At 38.6% G+C, this 21607-nt stretch overlaps 1 protein-coding gene across 1 annotated transcript in view; it reads right to left on the reverse strand.

Annotated features, from left to right (window-relative positions):
• dnah2 (dynein, axonemal, heavy chain 2) overlaps positions 1 to 21607 on the reverse strand; it is a 130388-nt gene that overhangs the window by 36167 nt on the left and 72614 nt on the right. Inside the window, exons 40-48 of the mRNA XM_052562068.1 lie at positions 19250 to 19402; positions 18398 to 18523; positions 16638 to 16856; positions 10545 to 10662; positions 2616 to 2752; positions 1466 to 1603; positions 1238 to 1396; positions 912 to 1064; positions 479 to 570 (exon numbers count right to left, since the gene is read on the reverse strand). Of these exons, the coding sequence (XP_052418028.1) occupies positions 479 to 570; positions 912 to 1064; positions 1238 to 1396; positions 1466 to 1603; positions 2616 to 2752; positions 10545 to 10662; positions 16638 to 16856; positions 18398 to 18523; positions 19250 to 19402 (1295 nt within the window). The remainder of the gene's footprint in view (positions 1 to 478; positions 571 to 911; positions 1065 to 1237; positions 1397 to 1465; positions 1604 to 2615; positions 2753 to 10544; positions 10663 to 16637; positions 16857 to 18397; positions 18524 to 19249; positions 19403 to 21607) is intronic.

Here is a 21607-nt window from a genome sequence, read left to right on the forward strand (position 1 = left end):
AGAATACAGAGCGAGAGAGCGAGAAAGAAAGAGCAAAAATGGGTGGGAGGAAATAGAGTTGAGAGAGCAGAATGAATGGGAATACCAAGGAGGTGAAAAGTCTTGATTGAAAGACTGAAAATTGAAAGATGTAGCGAGACATTTCAAATGAACAGAGGGATAATAAAAAAAAAAAAAACGAGTCAGGTAAGAAAAAAAAAAAAAACCCAGGATGGAAAAAAGGACAACCGACAAAGAGGGAGCAAAGAGAGCCAATAGGACAAAGGACAATGAAGGGGAAAGAGTTGGACTGACATGACAAATGAGAGCAAGGGAGAGAAGAGAAAGATGAAGAAGGATGAAAAAGATGAGAAATATGAATAGACGGGGAATTCAGAAGTCTGGGAGGGAGCCAGGCGAGAGGCCTTTGACTGAGCCCGCAGGCGGCTGGCAGAGACCCCTGAATAGGGGGAGGATGGGGCACACACACACATCTCACTTGGAGGCGTAGCGCCAGCCTTTGGGCAGCTTGTCCTCAAATGACGCCCACGTTTTGTTCTTGGTGTCCACGTAGTATTCGTAGATGGTGTCCTGAGGTTTAATACAAGGTGATTATTTCTCCAGTAATATATTTGTTTCTGTAGGCAAAAAGGCTTAAACATTTATTTTAGATCCAGAGCATCAGTACTTTTTCATGCATACATTTACATTAATTACACAAATATGTTATCTATTTCACACTGTATGTAGGCGACCATGGCCCCAAAAAGTATTTGGATACTTAAAAATGCATGAACTAGTTAAAAAAAAAATGAAATCACTTCACAGGTATTTAAGTCATTATTTTCTAATTCTATTTGGCGACATTAAATGGCACAGAAATTACACACTTCATTTTTAAGTGTACATAGACGTTTTGGCCCACTGTATACCTTGTTAGGGAAAGTTCCCTCTACTTCCCGCAGGAAGTTGTCAATCTTCTTGCGTCCATCCTCATCTACAGAGGCGCACACAGACCATATGAGACTGAAGATGAACCATAGCTCCACCATACGCCCAAAGTTTTCAGAGTCCGCTGGGTTCACCTGACCAGCCAAAGAGAGTTTTAGTATTAGGCTTGTGTGAACTAGCTATAATAGAGCTGAATATTAAATGTTTTGAGCAATAGCCTGATGTTCCATGAACGATGGTCAGTTATACTGTCCATCTACAGTTGTAATATTAGCTGTACACATCAATGAAGTGAAAGTGTTCTGACCCCGTTTCCTGGAGTGGCCAGTGAGTCGTAGAGCCTACAGAGCGATGCCACTCCATTCAGCTCAGTGATGGGCACCAGCTCCTTACAGTGAGTCTTCTTAAAGGTGAGGGTCTTGTCTATGTAGCGGTCAAACAGCTGCCTGAGATGATCCATTTCAACCTGAGAGCAAAAGAGAGATGGAGCACTTTGCCAAATGTATAACACGATGCTTCACATTGCGTCCCAAACCTTGTGCCGTTTCTCCATCCAGGACTGAACATAAGGCTTCCAGGTCAAATCAGAGTAGTCGTTGTAAACCATTCCACAGCGAGACACGGTAGCAGGAGACGCCACAGCTAGATCCTCCACTTCAAACAATAATGAGACCTGCAACACACTCTCATTAATGGTTAAACCCAACCGAATAAGCACAGAACTGTCACTTAGCTGAAAAGTGCATCTCAAGAAACCTGTCAAGAGCATGACAGCGTCCTATTTCACACTAAAGCAAAATAAATAATTAAGATATTTTACTTTGCATATATGAAAAGAAATCTATTTTAGGGCCAATATGATTTTATGTATTGCAATTTATGTCTTACAGGTTTGGAACGACATGAGGGTGAGTTATTAATGACATAATTTTCATTTTTGGGTGAACTATCCCTTTAAGCCTTCTTTTGTTCCGCAGATGTTTTCCTCTTTTGTTTTTTTTTCCACCATCTTTATTTTTATCTTTATGTCTGTTCTCTGCACTGAGCGCTCTCTCCTCCACATAATGAGTAGACACGCCCCATACTGCTGATTGGCTACAAGTTGGTTTTGCTACTCAGCCTGAATCAGTTTTCTAAAGGGTTTTTGAATAATCGCTTACCCCACAAAGTAAAAACATAAAGCATTACAGAGATTTTTCATTTTTAAAAATAAGCTCCCTTTTCTTGATGCAAAATACACTACCATTCAAAAGTATGGGCTTGTTAAGATCTATTCATTTATTTTAGTATTTGAAAGCTTTTATTTTTAAGTCTCACAAAGGCTGCATTTATTTAATTAAAAATACAGTAAAAGCAGCAATACTGTAAAATGTTATTACAATAAAATAATTGAATAATTCTTTACTGATACTCTGATACAATGTAAAGTGTCCTTGCTGAATACAATTATTAATTTATGTAAAATATTTTTTTTTTACTAAACCCAAACCTTTGAATAATGGCTTTTTTATTTGCCTAAGGCATTTCTTCACGAGATTCACCCAATAACTGATGAAAAATAAGTGAAGGAAATACTAAATAGTTCTCTGTAGTACACTGATGAGTTAGTGAGGTGAAGTGAAATAACCCTGGGTGGGCAGCATTAGAGGTTTTAGTATGTGCCGAGTATGGTCTGGCACCGGTACCTGTTCAGGCATGGAGATTCTCTCTCCGTTGATGAGTGTGAGGACTTTGTTGTCATCCATTACAGAGTTCATGCTCTCGATCCACAGCGTGTCCACTGGCCCATCAAACACAATCCACTTCTCATCAGGCTTCTCATCTGAGTTCGGCCACACAGAGAGCTAGTGTTAGTGCTTCTCACACACACAAACACACACGCACAGAATGAATGTGAATTTCCTAATACACCCTGGATCTCTTTGTCTCTCTATTTTTCATTTTCCCTTTCTCTTCTTCTCTCTGTCAGTCTCATTTCCCTAGTTTGGTTTCACACAGACACCAGAGAGACTTGCAGGCAATTGTGGTGAAGCCTCTAATTGATCATTTATCTTTTCCTGTCCCTTTATCAGTCCATGTGTGTCTCATTTACTGAACTCAAAACAACAGAACACAAACACGGCACACAGCCCATCTGTCTTATACACACACATACAAACGCTCCCTGTCTGGAAGCAGCAGGCCTGCTGGCTGCCTGGGTAAGCGAATAACACCAGACCTGTCACACACAGCTACAGGAAGTGTCACATCTCCTCTGGGCCATCTTCTCTCTCTGAACAGGGAGGAGGGGACACAGGCAACAGATACAAACTGCACTGAGCCACTGCAAACCGTGAGCTTACATTCAAAATTATAGAAGAAATGCATTCACACACATATATATATATATATAAAAAAAAAAACAGCTTAAAGGGATAGTTCATCCAGAAATTAAAATATTCAATAATTTATTCATCTACATGTCGTTTTAAACCCAAACGACTTTTGTTCATCTTCGAAAAATAAATGCCAAGTTCTGTCATGAAACTCTAGATGGCGCAGGCTGATGGGTCCTCAACACAAACCGATAATATTCACAGCATTAAACTTCTTGGAACAAGCTGATTTTTTAATGTTGCATGTACAGCAAATAAGCTTGCTGGTTTACATTTAAATAGCTGTTTTGCATTTACTAGAGCATTTCGCAGTGAGAAATCCTCCACCTTCCCCAGCTCCACCTGTATAGTTATTTTATATGCTATTTGTGTAGCAGCAGTTATCTTAAATACAAACAGCATATGTATTGACAGTAGCAAGTTCCTGTACTTGCTTGCAGCAGCAATAATCAACAACAGAAATAACCAGCAGCAGCAATTCAGCAGCGTAGCAAATCTATTCTGCCAAGACCAAAAACATTAACAGTGTCACATCCATTACCATGCAAAAATCTTAAGGGAGTTGTCATGATAGAAATGAAGATATATTAAACAAACCCAAGACTTCTGTCTCTCAATTTAAAGTCAATTCCACCTAAACTTTTACAGTACATTACAACAGAAATCCATATGAATGATGACAGATCTTACATTTTTGGGTTTCTAAAAAGAAATGCGTACAGGTTTGGAACAATGTGAAAGCAAGAAAATTATGACAGAATTGACATTTTTGGGTGAACTATCCCTCTAAGACCCGTTTAAGATACTGACACCTGGGATCGAAAAAGAAACTGAAGGAGCCCATGAAAAAAGAAAGAACAGCTGCAAAAACAGTGATTGCTTTAGATTGGACTGATGACTGGCACAAGAATGGTGTTGCGACTGGATGTGAATTGAGTCGTCTTCTTGGTCAGTATGGTCACAGAGTTCAGTACTGATAGGAAACTCCTGTCTGTGTGATGGAAAGAGTTTAATGTATACAGTATAAGGGCAACAGACAAAACGGCTCTACAAATTAGGTTAAAAGTATGAGGAAGATGTCAGGCACAAACGAAAGGAAAATTCAATTGCAGGGGAAGCAAAAGAGAGAAAAAGAGAGTTCTAAGCAAAATTAAATAAACAAACAGCCTGAGGTGTTCGAATCAGCTTTTGAGATCAGAATCCATTAGATCTCTGCATTACCGCGCAAGAGCTTCAAGACAAAACAACCACATTAAAAAGCAAATGCACTAGAGCTAAATGTACTAATTCCAGCCTGCTCTCCAAAAGCTATTCAATATGGCTCTTGAAAGGGGGAATGAATTTATCCGTAATAATGTCTAAAGCATTTGTGTGGGATGTAACTAGGGAAGGCAGTTTTGTAGTAATCAATACCAGACTCTTAGAATTCCACAAAAAGGACACAATCTCCTGGGTAGAAGTAAAATTGACTTTTAAATACCAAAATTACAGCACATCTGATTATACTTCTAACATTCATTGAAATAAATATCAAACAGAAAATGCAAGATTTTCTGCCATAACTTTATAAAAGCTTTCCATTCTACCTGCTGTTTGACATTACAAATTATGGCATTATTGCTTAACTGTCTGGAATATTTGATCCTGATTCCTGACTGAGCTCAACCTCTTCATACGAGCAAAAACGTCCTTGGCATAACAGCAGAGTGAACCGGTATAGGCTACTACGGTCTATTTGAACTTACCAGTGTAACTTTTTAAATGTTTAGTTGACTTTTATTTTGATAATGAACAGACTGCGATGTAAGTTTGAATTGCTGGAATGTGTGTGTGTCAGGCTCCGGCGATCAAAACAGCTGAGACATAAAAAATAAAAAATAACTTTTCCGCAAAAATGTTTACTTTCATTTGCACACTCTCACAATCAAAACATAAGATTTGTGATCTTGTAAAATAAAGCAAACAAACAGAATGTGTGTTGTCTTCCTTTTCTTTCAGTGACCTTGTGGTGCTGCCACACTTCTGTTAGAAATCCGTTATCTTAATTAAGTGAGATATATTTCATTTACATGTAGCATGTCAACTCTCTATCTCTCGCAACGGCGAGTTGTGTAAGTCAAATACAGGTGCGCTGCGCATCCATTGAGAGGAGCTAAAAAAAACCCCGGACGGACAGTGAAACTGAAGCGCTCAGTCAGTGTGTTTGGCGAATGAAAATATATCTGTGCTAAACTAATACTAACCTCCAAATCACACACTGGCGAGTAAAATCTAAGAATTTATTAGCCATTGGTTAGTATTAGACATCATTTAGTTGCCCAGAGTGAATACTTAGTCACGTATGGGAGTGATTTAGTCACAATGTAGAGGGTTGAGCATAGATAGTTGCTTGAGCCTAGTATTTTCCAACCAGTTCAATCAGCATCCGTAATTTCTTGTATCACTCAGTTTGGCTCAGAACTGGTTCTGATTCAGGATTACAGCAAAAGTTGGACATACTAGAACAATACTGACAGACTCAACCATTTACCCTGGCAGTAAACTTAAAATTAAAAACTTGAATATTGACCTTCAAGATCCAGATGTACGTGCATGAAAAACATATTTATATCCAATTATATCACACATTCATCAAAGTACAATTAGACCTGAAACTCAGGTCCACAGGCAACATCAACCCTGTGGTGAAAGAATTGAGAGGAATGGCTCACAGGGCCCACTGTGTCATAAAAGGCAATGTCCTGTTGAGATTTCAATTAAAATGAGGCTGAAAACATTAGAATCAGTAATTGAGGCCATTGCTTTTTATGGCAGCGAGGTGTGTGGTCCACTAACAAACCAAGAACTCGACAAATGGGAAAAAACACCCAACTGAGACCTTGCTTAAAAAAAAGGACGTGGAACTCCAGAAAGAATGCATGCAGGGTATAATTAGGCTGATATCCATTAACTATAAAGACACAAAACAGGCAATTAAACTCTGAAACCATTTAGAACTTAGTGGTCTCCAAAAATACCAGTATAAAATCCTGTAAATTTAAAGCCAGCCTCTCACTACAGACTGAGGTTCAAGAGCAGAATAATCATGTGATTGGACTAAACCACACTATAACACAAATTAAATGTGATTAAATTAAACACACTGGGAAACCCAAACAAATGCAAAGTTATCTGTCCCAAAAATGTACACCTGTCCTCTGGGGAAAATGGGAATCATCTTGACTAGGTACACACTCAGCAAACAACCCAGCAATGGGAACAAGCAGGCTGAAAACATGGCAAAATAAACAAAGAACAAGATGAATGGTTGTTCTTATATAGCAAACCAAACAAAACTGAGTCAATGCTTTATTTCACTGTGACTCAGTGCGCAAAGTTCAATAAAAACTGCTAAAGTATTTACAAATATCACAATTTGACAACTAAACAACTTCCCTATAATCGGCAGAACAAAAAGAATGCTGTAGAGGCAGCGCCGTGCTTGCCACTCTATGAGGGATAGTAGGTAAGCAGCCTTTTAAATGGGTCATATGATGTAATTTCACATTTTTCTTTCTCGTTGGAGTGTTACAATCTGTTCGTCCACAGATAACATCCTAAACTTACAAAGACTAAAGTCCTGAACCTAAAAAGATATTATTTATAAAAGTTAAGACTTGTACACGCGCTCCTAAAATGCCTCGTTTAAACACGCCCCACATCTACGTCACTTTGTGGGAAGATTTGTATAACACCGCCCAAATGTTCACGCATTGTGAAAGTGAAACTACTTTGTTTAGCCTTCCAAAAAAGGATGACGTCTTATATGATCCGTGCTGGTCACTGAGGAAATACATCAACTTCGCTCTGAAAATAAGACTCTGTGATAAACACTTGTGTCCTAATTGTTTAATAGAAGCACTAAGGTACTCAAGGTTGTGCTGTATTATTCACAATTTAGTAGTCTTTTATACCTTACTGCTTAATATTTTAGAATATTTTTTCCCTTTTATTTTGTATTTTACTTTGAATACTCGTTGACTCATTCTTTTTGGCAAATGCACCATAACTTGTCATGCCAATGAAGCCCATAGAAACATTCAAGGGGAATCAGAGGGAGGAAGGGACTGCAGAAGTCCAGAGAGAAACACAAGCATCCGGGGAAAGGCACATTTTTGGCTCTGTCAGACAGTTTCAAAAGAACAATTCAGTGCACACACACACAGATTTCATTGTAAACCATTAGACTCCCACTGTAGTAATACCACATTTCTTTTCAAAGTCAACCCTGTAAAATCATGTTCGACTTAGCGTAATAACACTCATACGTATTGAAGTTTCAAAAATCTATTTTAGAGAAAACTCTATATTACGATGTAGGCCTCTAAGTATGCCTTCAGTAAGGGGAATTTGGCTCAGTAGGCTTCTTAAAAATAGTTTAAGTTTAAAGGCAAAAAAGTAGAGAGAGTGCCCAATGAAGGAAACTGAGGAATTCCTTGAAGATAATTTCTTTGTCAGCCATCATTTCTTGTTATTTGTCATGCCAATAAATCAAGCTGAAATTGAAAAAATCAAAGAGAGATAGAGAACAAAAGATGGAAAGACAGGATATTTGAGCTGTTTGTTGTTAAAGAATAATGTGAAATATGTCAGAATGATGTGCAATATAAGAAAGAGATGAAGAGAGAGACATGAAACATCAAATAGACCAGATCAGTGTGACAAGTAAAAAATTACAAAACAGAGATTAGGGATGTCACAATATTAGATTTTTTTTCATATAACGGTTATTGTGGCCATTAGAAGTTTGTCTTTTTCTCCCAAGACTCTGGTTTTCTCCATCTTCTTTGAAGCTCCAATGAAATATCAAGAGAAAATACTGTCAAGTTCAACAGTATATTGAATAAATATTAATGGCAATACTTTACAATAAGATGTCATTTGTTAACATTAATGTATTAACTAACATGAATGAACAATGAACAACACATTTATTACACAATTTATTAATCTTTGTTAATGTTAATAAAAATAGTCATTGTTCATTGTTTATGTTAGTTCAAAGTGCATTAATGTTTACAAACACAACTTGTGATTTTAATAATGCATAAGTTAATACTTAAATTAACTAAGATTAATAAATGCTGTGGAAATATTGTTCATTATTATTTATGTTATTTATATATGCTAACTAATGTAATTAACTAACGTTAACTAATGAACCTTATTGAAAAAAATGACCGTAGATAAGGCACTAAGTGCATGGCACTGTGGCCAACTTAACATTTTACAGAGTTTAATGTGGCAATGTGGTTGCTCAGTTTTTCAAGATCAGTTTTAATCGTGTAACTGTTAATAGATTTAAACAAAGAAATAGTGTTAATATGCACAGGCCGTACAAATTGCAAATACAAAAACAAGATGAATAAAGAAAACGTGGTACTTATTAAAATAATCACCCTTTACTTGAATATATGAACACAGAAAACCACTGTTAACAGGTTAATATAACATTTCCCATTCTATGACTAGTAAAATAATGACAACTTACTCTGACGAACACAGCTCTCCTCGGAGTAGCTGAGAGCGCTGCGTCTTCTTCATGTGTGACAGAAGTCGGTGTTAAAGCACAATACTGCCACCTGGGAGCTCAACCAGGTACTGGCGCTGGAGTATTTACGTGGTGTTATCATAAGAGAACTGTTCATTTTAAATATTGCAGTTATCAATAATATGGTATATCGTCACACACTAAATTAACACGATAACAATAATTGTTGCTTTGAATATCACGGTTATCATCAATACCAGTATATCACGATACCCCTAACAAAGATAGACAATAAAGACCAAAAATGACATATAATTAATTAAAATAATAAAGATTTTTTTTTTTTGGGGGAGACATCATAACCAAAGACGTAACTCTGAATGAGTATATAGACTAATAATTAAGAAATACCAGAATAACACAACACATCCTTCGTGAACGACTTTAGAGTCTACTTTGGACAGATTGACAAACTTCATATTGGATTGTACATAGAAAACAAGTACGAAAATTGACAAAACACACACACAAGTGCTGCCAATCCCTGCTGTTTAAGCTGTATAGCGATCAAAGAAAAAGGCTGGAAAAAACAAGCTCTGTGATTTCCTGTGATACTCAAGAGGCTGGCAGAGAGACAGAGGGGGTTTGTGGATACAGACCAGGATGGACAGGATGGCAAAAAGAAAACCAATCAGCAAACTTTTCTACAACCATTTTCACTCACTCTTTGCTTCTTTCTTTCTTTCTTTTTTTTGTGACATCAGGATTCATTGACTCATTATCTGTCCTCTGTCTCTGTCAGTGCTTCAGCTGACGTCGCACCTGCTATCTGCCACTGTTATTTCGGTCAGCACATTTCTAAACTTCTTGATGAGCACAAGCCTAAAAGTCAACATGAATCCACTTTCACAACGTTTTACTTATGTAATGTGTCACTCAGAAATAAATTTCATGAGAAAATAAATGATTTTATCATCATGAATTAAAAGTGGGCATTCTATATGAAAACCTATGATAGATTTAAATGCAATACCTATTTCAACTGTTATTTGCAATTACTGATGTGACTTTACTGAATGATTGTCAACCAGCATTAAACTACTTTGTTAACTAGAATCTGAAAAGCTGTAGTATGTACATCAGTGTCCATAAACAATGTTTCTTTTGTTTTTTTTTGGAGTCTTGTGCACCACCACAGCCCCATTAGTGAGACCACACCAGAACTGTGTTTCTTTAAACTTCAATTAAACTGGTAATCATTCAGCATTATGATTCATATCATTAAAGCGTGCATTATTACAATGATACTCTTTCAAAAACAAATCAATACTAAGGCTGCAAAACAGACTCACCCAAGAAGCTTCCTCTCTCTTTAATGAGACACCTGAACTTGTTTTTCTTTAACAAGTTTTGACAGTTCTGGAGGCAAATGTATTTGACGTTGTATTGATGTGAAGAAGAGAAAAGCGCAAGAGTAACGATTAAAGTGCACTGATGCAGGAATCTACAGCAGACTGCTGTCTTTATATGCACATCTATTTGACTACAAGTGTGATTAAAACAAATGGCTGCATCTATATGTTACGCAATATTTTGTTTCCTAACTTTAAACTCAATTTAAGTTGACATTTACACAGCTTACACAGTGTACACATAAAAAAAAAAACAATAAAAAAAAACAAAAGTACAAAACAAAATAAAACACATACCTGCACAGGCTGTCCTCATAAGTGAGGAGAGAACGCCGTCTGTCCACTCATTGGTGGAGAGGTTGTATTCTCCATACAGCTCTCCCAGGCTCACTGCCTTGGGGTTTAGTGGACACTCCTAAAGGGACATGAGCAAAGGTCAAAGGTCAGAATTCAAATAAGGAGAGAAGGATTCAACTAGAGGAGAGGAATAAAATAGAGGTGGAATCATATATCGAAGAGACACTGATACACAGGAGTGGAGGTAATGAGGAAACAGGGCGAGGTGATGTTTGCATGGAGAGTTAGAAATAGGCACCAGAAATAGATATGAAAATGGGTGGGGGGGCGGGGGGTTGAGTCAGATATGAAAGAGAGAGGAGACAGGCATCGAGAGATGGAGGTAGAGAGAAGGGATGACGCAAATAGAAATGGCAGCTTGAGTCACTGAGAGAGCAGAGAATAAGATGGACCCCCAAAATGTAAGGAATTACACACACTAGGCAGAAAGTATCTAGAGACGTTAACCAACAGAGATTTAGACTCACACACACTCATATGCTAACACCAGGACGCCAAACCCACACAGACACACAGTCACCACAGGTACCCAAACCCACAGAGAATTAGACAGTGACAGGAACGGGGCGAAAACACTGGAGGGAGGGAGAGAGAATTATGTTCAGAATGAAACACTACTAACTGAATCCTACACTGTATGTAGTGTACTCTTACTACAATTTTAAAAATAGTACGTAAAAAGTTTATAGAATAAGTTCAGAATAGAATACTAGTGTAGTCCTTACTGCATAATGGACAGTATACACACTAAAAATGAGAAACATAATGCAGTATTTCAGAATATGTTTGGAAAGGAAAAGATTGCAACAGAGAATATAATGCAATAGTATCACACATTGTTGTCACTTGAGTGCAATACAGTGATCATCAAATCAGCATATTAGAATGATTTCTAAAGGATCAGGACTGATGGAAATTCTGATGAAAAGTTTTGCATGACAGGAATAAATTATATATTGAAGTATATTAAATAGAAAATCATTATCATATAATTATTTTTCATCAAATGCAGCCTTGGTCAGTATAACGGACTTCTTAAAAAAACACCAAAAATCTTACTGCTCTCAAACTTTTGAACATCAGTAAATATATATATATATATATATATATATATATATATATATATATATATATATATATATATATATATATATATATATATATATATATCACAGTATATTAGATTTTAAGATACATTATAATAGAAAAAAGTTTATCTATAAATAATATTAATTTAAAATTTTATTTTATATCAAATAAATCCAGCATTGGTTTATATCCAAGAAAATTTAAGAACCTTTCAAAAAACCTTAACAGATCTGACCCAAAATTTTGAATGGTAGTATACAGTATTTAATAAACACACACATTTGTGATATGTTAGGTGATCACAGGAAGCCACTTATTCAAGGTTATGTGACAACAATGTATTCTTCTTCTTCTTTTTAAAATCTAAAAATCTTTAAAAAAAGATTTTGTTTTTCCCACCACCTTTTTATATAGTGCTTCATACAATACAGATTGTTTCAAAGCAGCTTTACAGGGATAAACAGGAATGATGATTGAATAATAATTCAGTGATGACACATTAATTCTGCTGTCAAAAAAAATACATAAAAAATACTCATTGTTCAGCTGTTCTCAACATTTTGTAATTGGTAAAGTGCTTTTCTCAATACTAAAAGAACAAATATTCTGTCACCTGACCTCATTATGTTAAATGTTTAATTTTGCAAGTACAGTGTTCCCTATTTCCAGTCCCAGCAGAGGTTAGCTCCAACTCTAATTAAACCCACCTGAATAAACTAATCAAGGTCTTTAGGGTTCTTTGGAAATTGCAGCCAGGTGTTTTGGAACACAGCTGGAACAAAAACACTAAGAGTAGTATACTATTCCTAACATGTTATAGGGTGAAGTACAAAAGGGGGAAATTTGGATTGCATCTAAACCGAGAAACAAGAAACATTGACAACATCAACAAAGCTTAAAAACAGTCTGTCAGACCTCACCTGCATCTCTCTCGCACTCACAAACACTCCAGGAACATCATTAAATAAGGAAAACCTGAGAAACACATATTCCCCCCACCCCTACCCCTCTCTTCTATTTTTACCCACATCAGGATGAGACACGTGAAAAGGGTTACAAAGAATGAAGGAGATGAGGAAAAACAATAGACGTGAAAACAAAAAAGATCAGAACAAACATGAGCGCTAAACACACGGTTTTAGACATGAGGATTCTCAGCCGACTGGGTGAAAAGACGACTGTGTTAAAAGCACAGCATGGAGTTGTGCTCCTTTAGCCACAGCCAAACTAACTGTGAAAAGTAAGAGATCATAAGCTGCAGAAATTAGCACTAGCTGCCATCTTGACTACGCCATCATTTTCATCAGGGGGCTTTTAATGAGTGTTAAGTCCTTGTTCCCACATGTTCTCTAAACAGTGAAGAGTGTTTAGGGGAAGCACTGTTGTCTTGGTGGTAAATGTATTGGGTGCTGAATAAGCATGGCCGCTGACAGCCGTTCATTTTCATGGTAATGAGGGATAGAAGGTTGGCATAACCTTTCAGGTTCTAGAACAGCTGCTGCAAAGACATTTGTTTCAGAGGCATGCTCTTTGCCCGTAAAACTATTCAAGAATGAAATGCTAGTTACGTATGTAACTGTGGTTCTGTGAATTCCGGATTACCACAAGCGCCGGTGCTTAGCGCTAGTGGATTATTACAGCACCAACTCGATAGCTCAGCATTCGATCTCAATATGCCTTTCTCGCGCATTTCCGAATGACAAATATCTCTGGAGGTCATCCAGAATTCACAGAGCCACAGTTACATATGTAACTAGAATTCTGTTTAGTGTTGCAACAACTAAATGATAATTAGATTATTATCGATAATGAAAATCATCGCCAACGAAATTATAAAATATTTGTGTTTTGTCTTATGACAGGTGGTCTAATAAATTGTTAAGCACTGTATGTTTTTATAGCATTCAGTTGGCACATTTATTTTAAGGACATTGGCCAGAATGTGGACTACTGTGTTTTTATCAGTAAAATTAAAATAAAAGGAAATAAAGGTTTTAATCCGATTAATAGATTAATCAAAAAAATAATCGGCCAACTATTCGAATAATCAAAACAATCGTTAGTTGCAGCCCTAATTCTGTTTCATTACTCCTGACCACCAGAGGTGGTGCTTAAGCACTAATGCAAGACACATACCAACATAGTTATGAGAGATGCCACTCACCTGAAAAAAAGGTGAAAAAAAGAGGTGCTCCTGAAGAACTGCTGAGTGGCAGCAACATTGAGCTTGTAGAAGCAGGCAAAAGTACACGGGGAAGCCCAAGTAGCAGCAGCACAGTTATCTCCTATAGAGACTCCTCTAAAAGTATCCCAAGGTGTAGACACAGCCCTAGTGGAATCCAATCTGACAATCTCTGCTTGGAAACAGTGGTCCCTTTCCTTGCACCACCATAACAATCTGTGCTCCTAAAATGAATGGTAGTAGTCACATATCCCTTCAGGCCCCTAAAGTTTCTGACCGTGTTGCTGACTGAAAAGCCGCTAAACTGATTGACTGATTTATAAACTGCAGAAGCAGAACTTCAGGTAGAGAAGAAGGATTTGGACGGAGTACTACACCAGAATCAACTGGCAACCAACGCAAACATAACTTACTAATGGACAACGCATGTAACTCACACGATAGCTTTAAAGATATCCATTTTAGGTCAGCTGTCTACAAAGGCTCAAATGGTGGCAGACAGACAAAATCAAGAATAAGTTGCAAATCCCATCCAAGAAAATGAGGGTTTTGAGCTGTTCTCAGCCGTCTTACACTCAAGACTCAAGAGAAGAACCATTAACTAGAGACAACAATCAGCTGTTAAAGATGTCTTACAGGGCTCAACCGCAAGCTGTTGTTCCACCACTGCAAAGGCCTGAGGTGGAGCAAACCGAGTGGAATCACAGAAGTGGCAGTGTTCAGCATCCCCAAGAGTAGTAACAACGTCTTGTATGGCAAGCTTGCACTCAGGTGGAAATGTGCAAGGAGCTGCAGAATACTGCCCACTTGAGCATTTGAGAGGGTGGCAGACATTACACAAGAGTCCAGTGTCAATCCAAAGTAAGTTTTTGTTTCCACTGGATTCAGTCAACATTTTTCCTCATTGACTGTAAGACCCAGCTGCTGCACATGCTCCAAAAGCAGCCTGATGTTGTGGACAGATTGCCATTTTGTGGGTGACCACAGCAGCTAGAGGTCTAGGTAAGTCAAGATTCGCATCCCTCTGGACCACGGCATTTGTAGATCTGCAGTCATGCACCTCTTGAAAACTTGAGGGGCCAAACACAGGCCAAATGGTAGGACCCTGAATTGGTAGGTCTGGTTCTTGAAACTGAATCGAAGAAATTTCCTGTGGTGAGAAGCAATCGGTACTTGAATGTAAGCATCTTTCAAATCAATGTTTGTGAACCAGTCTTCCCTTTTTACTGACCGAAGAACGTCAGCTGCACGTAACATCTGAAAGGGAAGAGTTTTCAGGAACATGTTTTGATGTCTCAAGGAAGTAAGCTGAATAAAAACCATTCCTTTGAAAGTGGGGATGAACTATTTCTATGGATCCCTTTTTCTTGAGAGAGAGCTTCTGAACAAACTGGATCCCCTATTACTGTAGGGACAAGTCCCCCATCATGTACACCTTCTACAGAGGCACCATCGAGAGCATCCTAAAGAGCTGCATCACTGTGTGGTATGGCACCTGCAACGCGTCCTGCCGAAAGACTCTGCAACGCAAGATTGCAAGAAGCTGAACTCACTCCCAAACTTGCCCCCCCATCCCTCTTTTGCCCCAGGCACCACTGAGCTATGAACTCCACCCCCCCCCCCCCCCCCCCAGATCCCACATCCCCAGATCCTTCCACCCCCCCCTACTAATATACGATGACATGCACCAGTCACTTTGTGCAGCATTGGTCTGTTCACTACCGCATTCACCATGGAACTGACATCATTCTACTACCTCATCAGTCAGTTAAACAAAATAACTGCTCTTGAGCCCTTTGTCAATTTAAACAGACTGAATAAGCTTCTTTTTTGCACAAAAAAAAATCACTTTTTTGAAGTTTGTTCACTTCAATTATTTGCACTCTATCTGCCATGTGCCTTGCGCTGCTTTATTTAACTTTATTTTTAATTGTATTATGTCTTTTTAACATTCCCTTATTGTATAGTTGTATCTACATTTTATATTTGATCTAGATTTTTAGGCTCTACTGTTAATGTTATCTGTATGCACTGGGGGTCTGAGAGTAACGCAATTTCAATTCTTTGTATGTATGTACTGTACATGTGGAAGAATTGACAATAAAGCAGACTTGACTTGACTTGACCTGACTTGCTCTATTTCTGGAGCACGGCCAACCCCAATTCTATCTGCATCCTCCATAGATGCCGTTAAGGTGTACTAGACCCTGTTTTCCATGTCTCCTCAAATACTGAAAGAGTAGGAATCCCTCAGGCTGAGTGCAGTGTAGAGAGTAACACTGACCCCTCCTCCTCCTGTTGGTGCGAGCAAGAGGTCAGTCACATGTGTGTAGGATGGCCGAACTTAAGGAGCTGCCCCCGGAACGTATGGCCCGGGTATACTTCACATTCAGCATTTGGTTCCGAACTCTGCATTGGGGAACCATCAGTAAATTCATCAAAATGAAAGAGGCTGAAGACTGAGCTAGTGTGTCTATTACAATCAAGGCTCAGTCTACGTCACCAAGTGACTTTTTTGGTATATGATCTCAACCTATCGAGCTGGTACTGCAATAATCCACTAGTGCTTGAGCACCGCCTCTGGTGGTCAGGAGAAGTTAAACAGAACAACTAATTTAGATAAAGCTAACAGGGTGGCTGTGTTATTGAGAAACTTTGCGTTGACCTGTTGCCTGCTAGACAACATGAAAACCAAGACTGCAAGCTGTTAATTCAGAGAAAGGAGGGAGAGACAGAGGTTTAGATAAAAGAGAAGGTCTTACACGTATGATGTTGAATTCCGGTTCTCCTTTGCGGTGCAGGGTGCTGAGAGCGTTTTGAAGGGTTCTCCATGTGACCGTCTTTCCGCTGCCCGTCTTCCCCACGATCATCGAGGAGTGTCGGGAGTTTTTGGTCTCATACAGTTGAATTACCTTGGTCACGGTGAAGGGGGTCACCTGGAGACCGTTCTGTCGAAGTTCTGCCTCTATAGCTTCTTTCAGCTAGAGATAAATAGAAATATATTTTTCTAAAGTTCTTATAACCAAATATGTGCTAATTGCTTCATAACATTGCATAAACTCTTTCTAAGTTGGAAAAAACATCCCTTCGGTGGAGGTGAATCCCACTGAAGCACTAAAGACAAATGAACTGGCAAGAGGTGGGTGCCATCTTAATAAAAACACCCGCTGATACTGCACCCCTGAGTGAAGTCGCACCAACCAGAACTGCTCCAGGGGCACTAAAGCAGCCATGCTAAACTCTCAGGTTAATTTAATCTCCCTCTCTAAGTTCTCTCTCGACTCGTTAAACAGATGGAGAGGAGGAATAAAGGGAACGGCTCTGAGGCATTTGTGCTGGAGTAAGGTGGAGATGAAGATGCAGGATGGGTAATATAAAACAGCAATAAAAACACAGTATGTTGTGCATGAGTGGAGACAGAAAAGGAGAAATACAGTACTACTTTTTGTCTATGTGTGTGTGTCACACTCTGCTTCCATTTTCCATTTTTTTCTCCTTGTCGCATTTAATTGCAGAAGCAGGAAGCATCTGTGCAGATGTACTGAGGTATCTGCCTTATTTCTCCAAACCTTTTTCGCAAACACCATAACCTCTTCCGCAGAAAAAAACATTTCTCTCTTAAACAGTGTGTGTTCAGCAGAATAGGTTTAAACACACCATAATTCAAGTGACTTTTAGAATCTTTTGCCTTTTTTTTTTTTTTTTTTTTTTAAAAGGAAACTGTGTATTTGGACAATGCATAAATCACAGCAGTCAAAACAACAGAAGGCAGTTGTTTAGTAAGAGGTTTAGCCAAGTTTTGAAGTTTTTGAAGATGGTTATCAAGTATTTTGAGAATCATATATATCAAATATTCCTCATAAAAGTTTTGGCTTTCCATTTTTGTCTACTTCTTACCGACAATTACAGTACAGTTTGTACTCAAAGAGAAATCACTGAAATCCCATTACTTTACAATCAGCCAACAGACCAGGATGACTAGTATGTGAGACCAGCTAATACAAGTCAACCTACCTAGACTGGAAAGCAGGGGGTGTGGAGAACACTATAAGCAAGCCATTTCAAGGTGGACTTCTTGAGTCAGAGTTATTGGCACAGAAATTACACACCGCATTTTAAAGACACAAAGTTAAACATGGATCTCTGTAACTCTCCAGCTCACAGATCAGACTGTCTTGGCAAAACAGCAACATTTGCAGTGCTTGTCAGGATATTTATCCACTAAGCTCCCCCTAACACATTTGCATTGGCCTTTATCTGTATTAAAGAAGTGGACTGTGTGAATTGTGTACAGACAGGGCAGGGAAATATCCTCAGGCTTTAATGGATCGTTTGAAAGGTGTTTCAGTGAGAGAGAGTCTGTGTGAGAGCTGTTCTCAGAAAAAAAAAATAGGATGGGTGTAATCAAAAACACACAAAAATATGCTTTTAGTCAGAGCACACATTCATACACAAATACACAGAGACTTTCAGTTGCTTTATGAGTCCATTATGAGGCTAGATGCACAGTGGGACAGGCTACCTTTCCGTAGTCGATAGTGGGTGTCTCCATGGCAGGGAAAAGATCCTGGATGATCCCATTAAACAGTGGCAGATCAATGGAGCTTAGTTTAGCAATGTTCATGTCCTTCATAGACATCAGCAGGATCTGAGATCAAAGGGTAATAAGAAAAAAACATTATGTTAAATTATCTCAGCACAGGAGTACATCTTCAAAGCTTAGGCAGGCCATCTTCACTTGACCAAATGTCAACCTTAATTTATGGGCAGGAAACTGTAAAATGGGCCTCAGATACATCTGAAAACATTTCTTGCTCTTTGGCTATCAAAAGCGGTAGCCTAACTGCTTCTGAATGACATTTATTTTAACAAGCGTACGTTACACATACTGTATGTGAACCTTTAAATAAACATGGGGCACCTTTTGCATGGGTGATGATATTCAGGTAAAGAGAGAGAGAGAGAGAGAGAGAGAGTGGTGAGATAAGCACACAAGGTTTATGAGCTCCCTTTTAAGGTTTTGTCACCTTTGATACATATTTTATCACAGCCAGAGAGGAGCACGGTTTAGTGACATGTACCTGTCATCATTAGCACATTCTTCACACACACACACACACACACACACACACACACACACACACACACACACACACACACACACACACACACACACACACACACACACACACACACACACACACACACACACACGCACACACACACACACACACACACACACACATAATTCAGTACACATACACACAAAAACTGTCTGTTTTACTAAGTAAACACTGGGATGTATTCTGGTGAAGCAGGCCTCTTAGAGAAATGTTTCTGGATTTATTGAATGCTGCAGGTCTGTGTGTCTCACCTCTTCATCGACAATGTCAGGGCAAGCTCTGCGCTTCTTTCCAGCATAGCGAAGCAGAGAGGTGAGAGCCCGCAAGCCAAAGTCATAGTGGTCCTGTTTAGACAACTGCTGTACTGCCAGAGAATACAGAGTGAAGACCTTCTTAGCCAGCACCTGAGAGAGAGAGAGAGAGAGAGAGATTAAAAGAGTAATATAATGTCTCTTTGAACAAAATACAATGAGAATATAATGAAAACAGATAGCATGAAACTGCATTTACAACCCATTAATATTCTCAAAGTGAAAATGAATAAACAGGGAAGAAAAAATAAATTAGGATGAGAGCTGATTGTGTTTGTTGAGAATTAGTTTGATTGCGAAAAGTTTCACAGTAAGACCAGAAACATGCGGTAAGAAAGTAACAGTGTTCCTGTTGACATTAACATTAAAGACATTTCTTATGGGAATAAGAAAATGAATTATGTGACTTTGAACTCCCACAGCGAATAGAAACCATGAGAAGAGATATACAGTAGCAATACATCTGACAGTAATACAGTAATACGTCAGGCAGACAGGTATAGAAAGAGCATGAGAGGGAGTGAGAGGGGTGGAAACAAATTCAATAACCTTTATTGTATCATTTTTTTTCATCTACGAAGAAACAGAAGCCAAGAAATCAAAAGAAGTCACAGTCTTCAAGACCTCAACAAAACCACAATCAGTATGTTGTGTATTATGTCATTGTTTTATAGCAGGGTTTTTTTCTTGTTGAGTTTTTTTAAGTAACTGGAATGGGTTTGTGAGTAGATGAAAAGCTAATAATTAATAGAAAAAAACAAAACAAAACAAAAAAAACTTACCTTGCTAAAAAAACAAAACAAGAAATATGTTCTTTCTTTACCTGCATGTCATTTTACCATTAGCTGTCATCAGAAAATGATTATTCAATTATTAAAACATTAACTTCAAGTAAATATTTTAGATCAAAAAGAATTTGGTTGAAAAAAAGGTTTTAGGAAACCCTGTTTTACAGCAAATGTGTGTTGTTTAATTTATGCAGTTAAATTATAGCCATTAAAATTCCAGCAAAAAAATAAAAAATAAAATAAAGCCAAAGAAAAACAAATATTTATGGAAAATATAAAAATGTATAGCGAAAAATAAAAAAACATAAATGTTGTGGCTGGTCCGTTAAAAATCTGAACCTGATTTTACCAGGTCAGAGCAGCTCTAAATTTGCTTCAATACATGTGTAAAACGCCCATGATGCAATTGCAAGTCAACAATAATTTATGAAATATAATTGGAAAGACAATAATTGAAAGCACAATTGTTTGTGAATGAAAATAATGACAGACAAACACACAATGGGTGCAATTTATGTCTATGATTGAGAGAGAGACAGAATGTAAAAAAGGCTAAAGCAAAAAGGTGAGGGCATGTGTGTGTCCATGAATACCATGAATATGTAACAGAAGGAAGCAGTGTGTGTGAGTCAGGGTAACCGTGTCAGCTCCGTTTCCACACTGCCACTAACAGTCTTACTTATACAGACACCAACGCACACACAGAAACACGCGCCAGAGTCACGCAAGGCTGAGCAGGCTATGGACTCGCAGGGGGCGGTCATCTTGCTGTCAGTTATGGCTCATAACACCAGGACCTGCACACTCCGGTGCGTCGGGGCAATACTCCCCTGCCCTCTCTCTCTTCCCTGGCCTAGCATTGATATGTCCATTTCCTTTCATTTGCAAAGGTAATAGTTCTCTCTCGACAGCACGCGGTGATTCTGCCGTATTGACTATGCAGAAGGGTGTCTGGATGAGGGCCGAGTATGCCGGGACAATCAAATCTGCCATTGACATTCTGTGCTTGGCTGCGGCCCGTGCTGGTTCCCTTCCCAGCTCTCTTAATCTCAAGTCCATTATTTGTAATTCTGAGTCCAATTCCCCATGCCAGTGCTGCTGCCAGCCCGCCGGGCTTGTGTATGGCATCAACAAATGAGGCTTCCCGTTTGGAGCGCACAGGCAGGGGGAAGAGAGGGGACGTAGCCAGTGGAAACTTGTGGGATTTGGTCAACCACAGGGGTGTGTGTTTGTGGAGTGTGTGTTTGAAGGGGTTGGCATTGCACGTCGGTCGGATGTCTCTCGCACAAATGCGTGCGTAAACACACAATTGGCATGCCTGCTGCGTGTTGGAGGTAATCCGATGGCAGGATCAGCCCCCTGGAGTGTGTAAGTGTGTTTGTGAGCCAGTTCATCTGTGTTTGCCTAACTGTGTTGATATCCTCCATCTTCAATAGAATCTAATATCCCATAATAACTAGCACTCTCACCTTCTTCAGCTATAGTTTTCTATTCGTTTACACTGAACTCA

Source organism: Carassius gibelio, chromosome B7 (genome assembly GCF_023724105.1).
Source record: "Carassius gibelio isolate Cgi1373 ecotype wild population from Czech Republic chromosome B7, carGib1.2-hapl.c, whole genome shotgun sequence".
NCBI lineage: Eukaryota > Metazoa > Chordata > Actinopteri > Cypriniformes > Cyprinidae > Carassius > Carassius gibelio.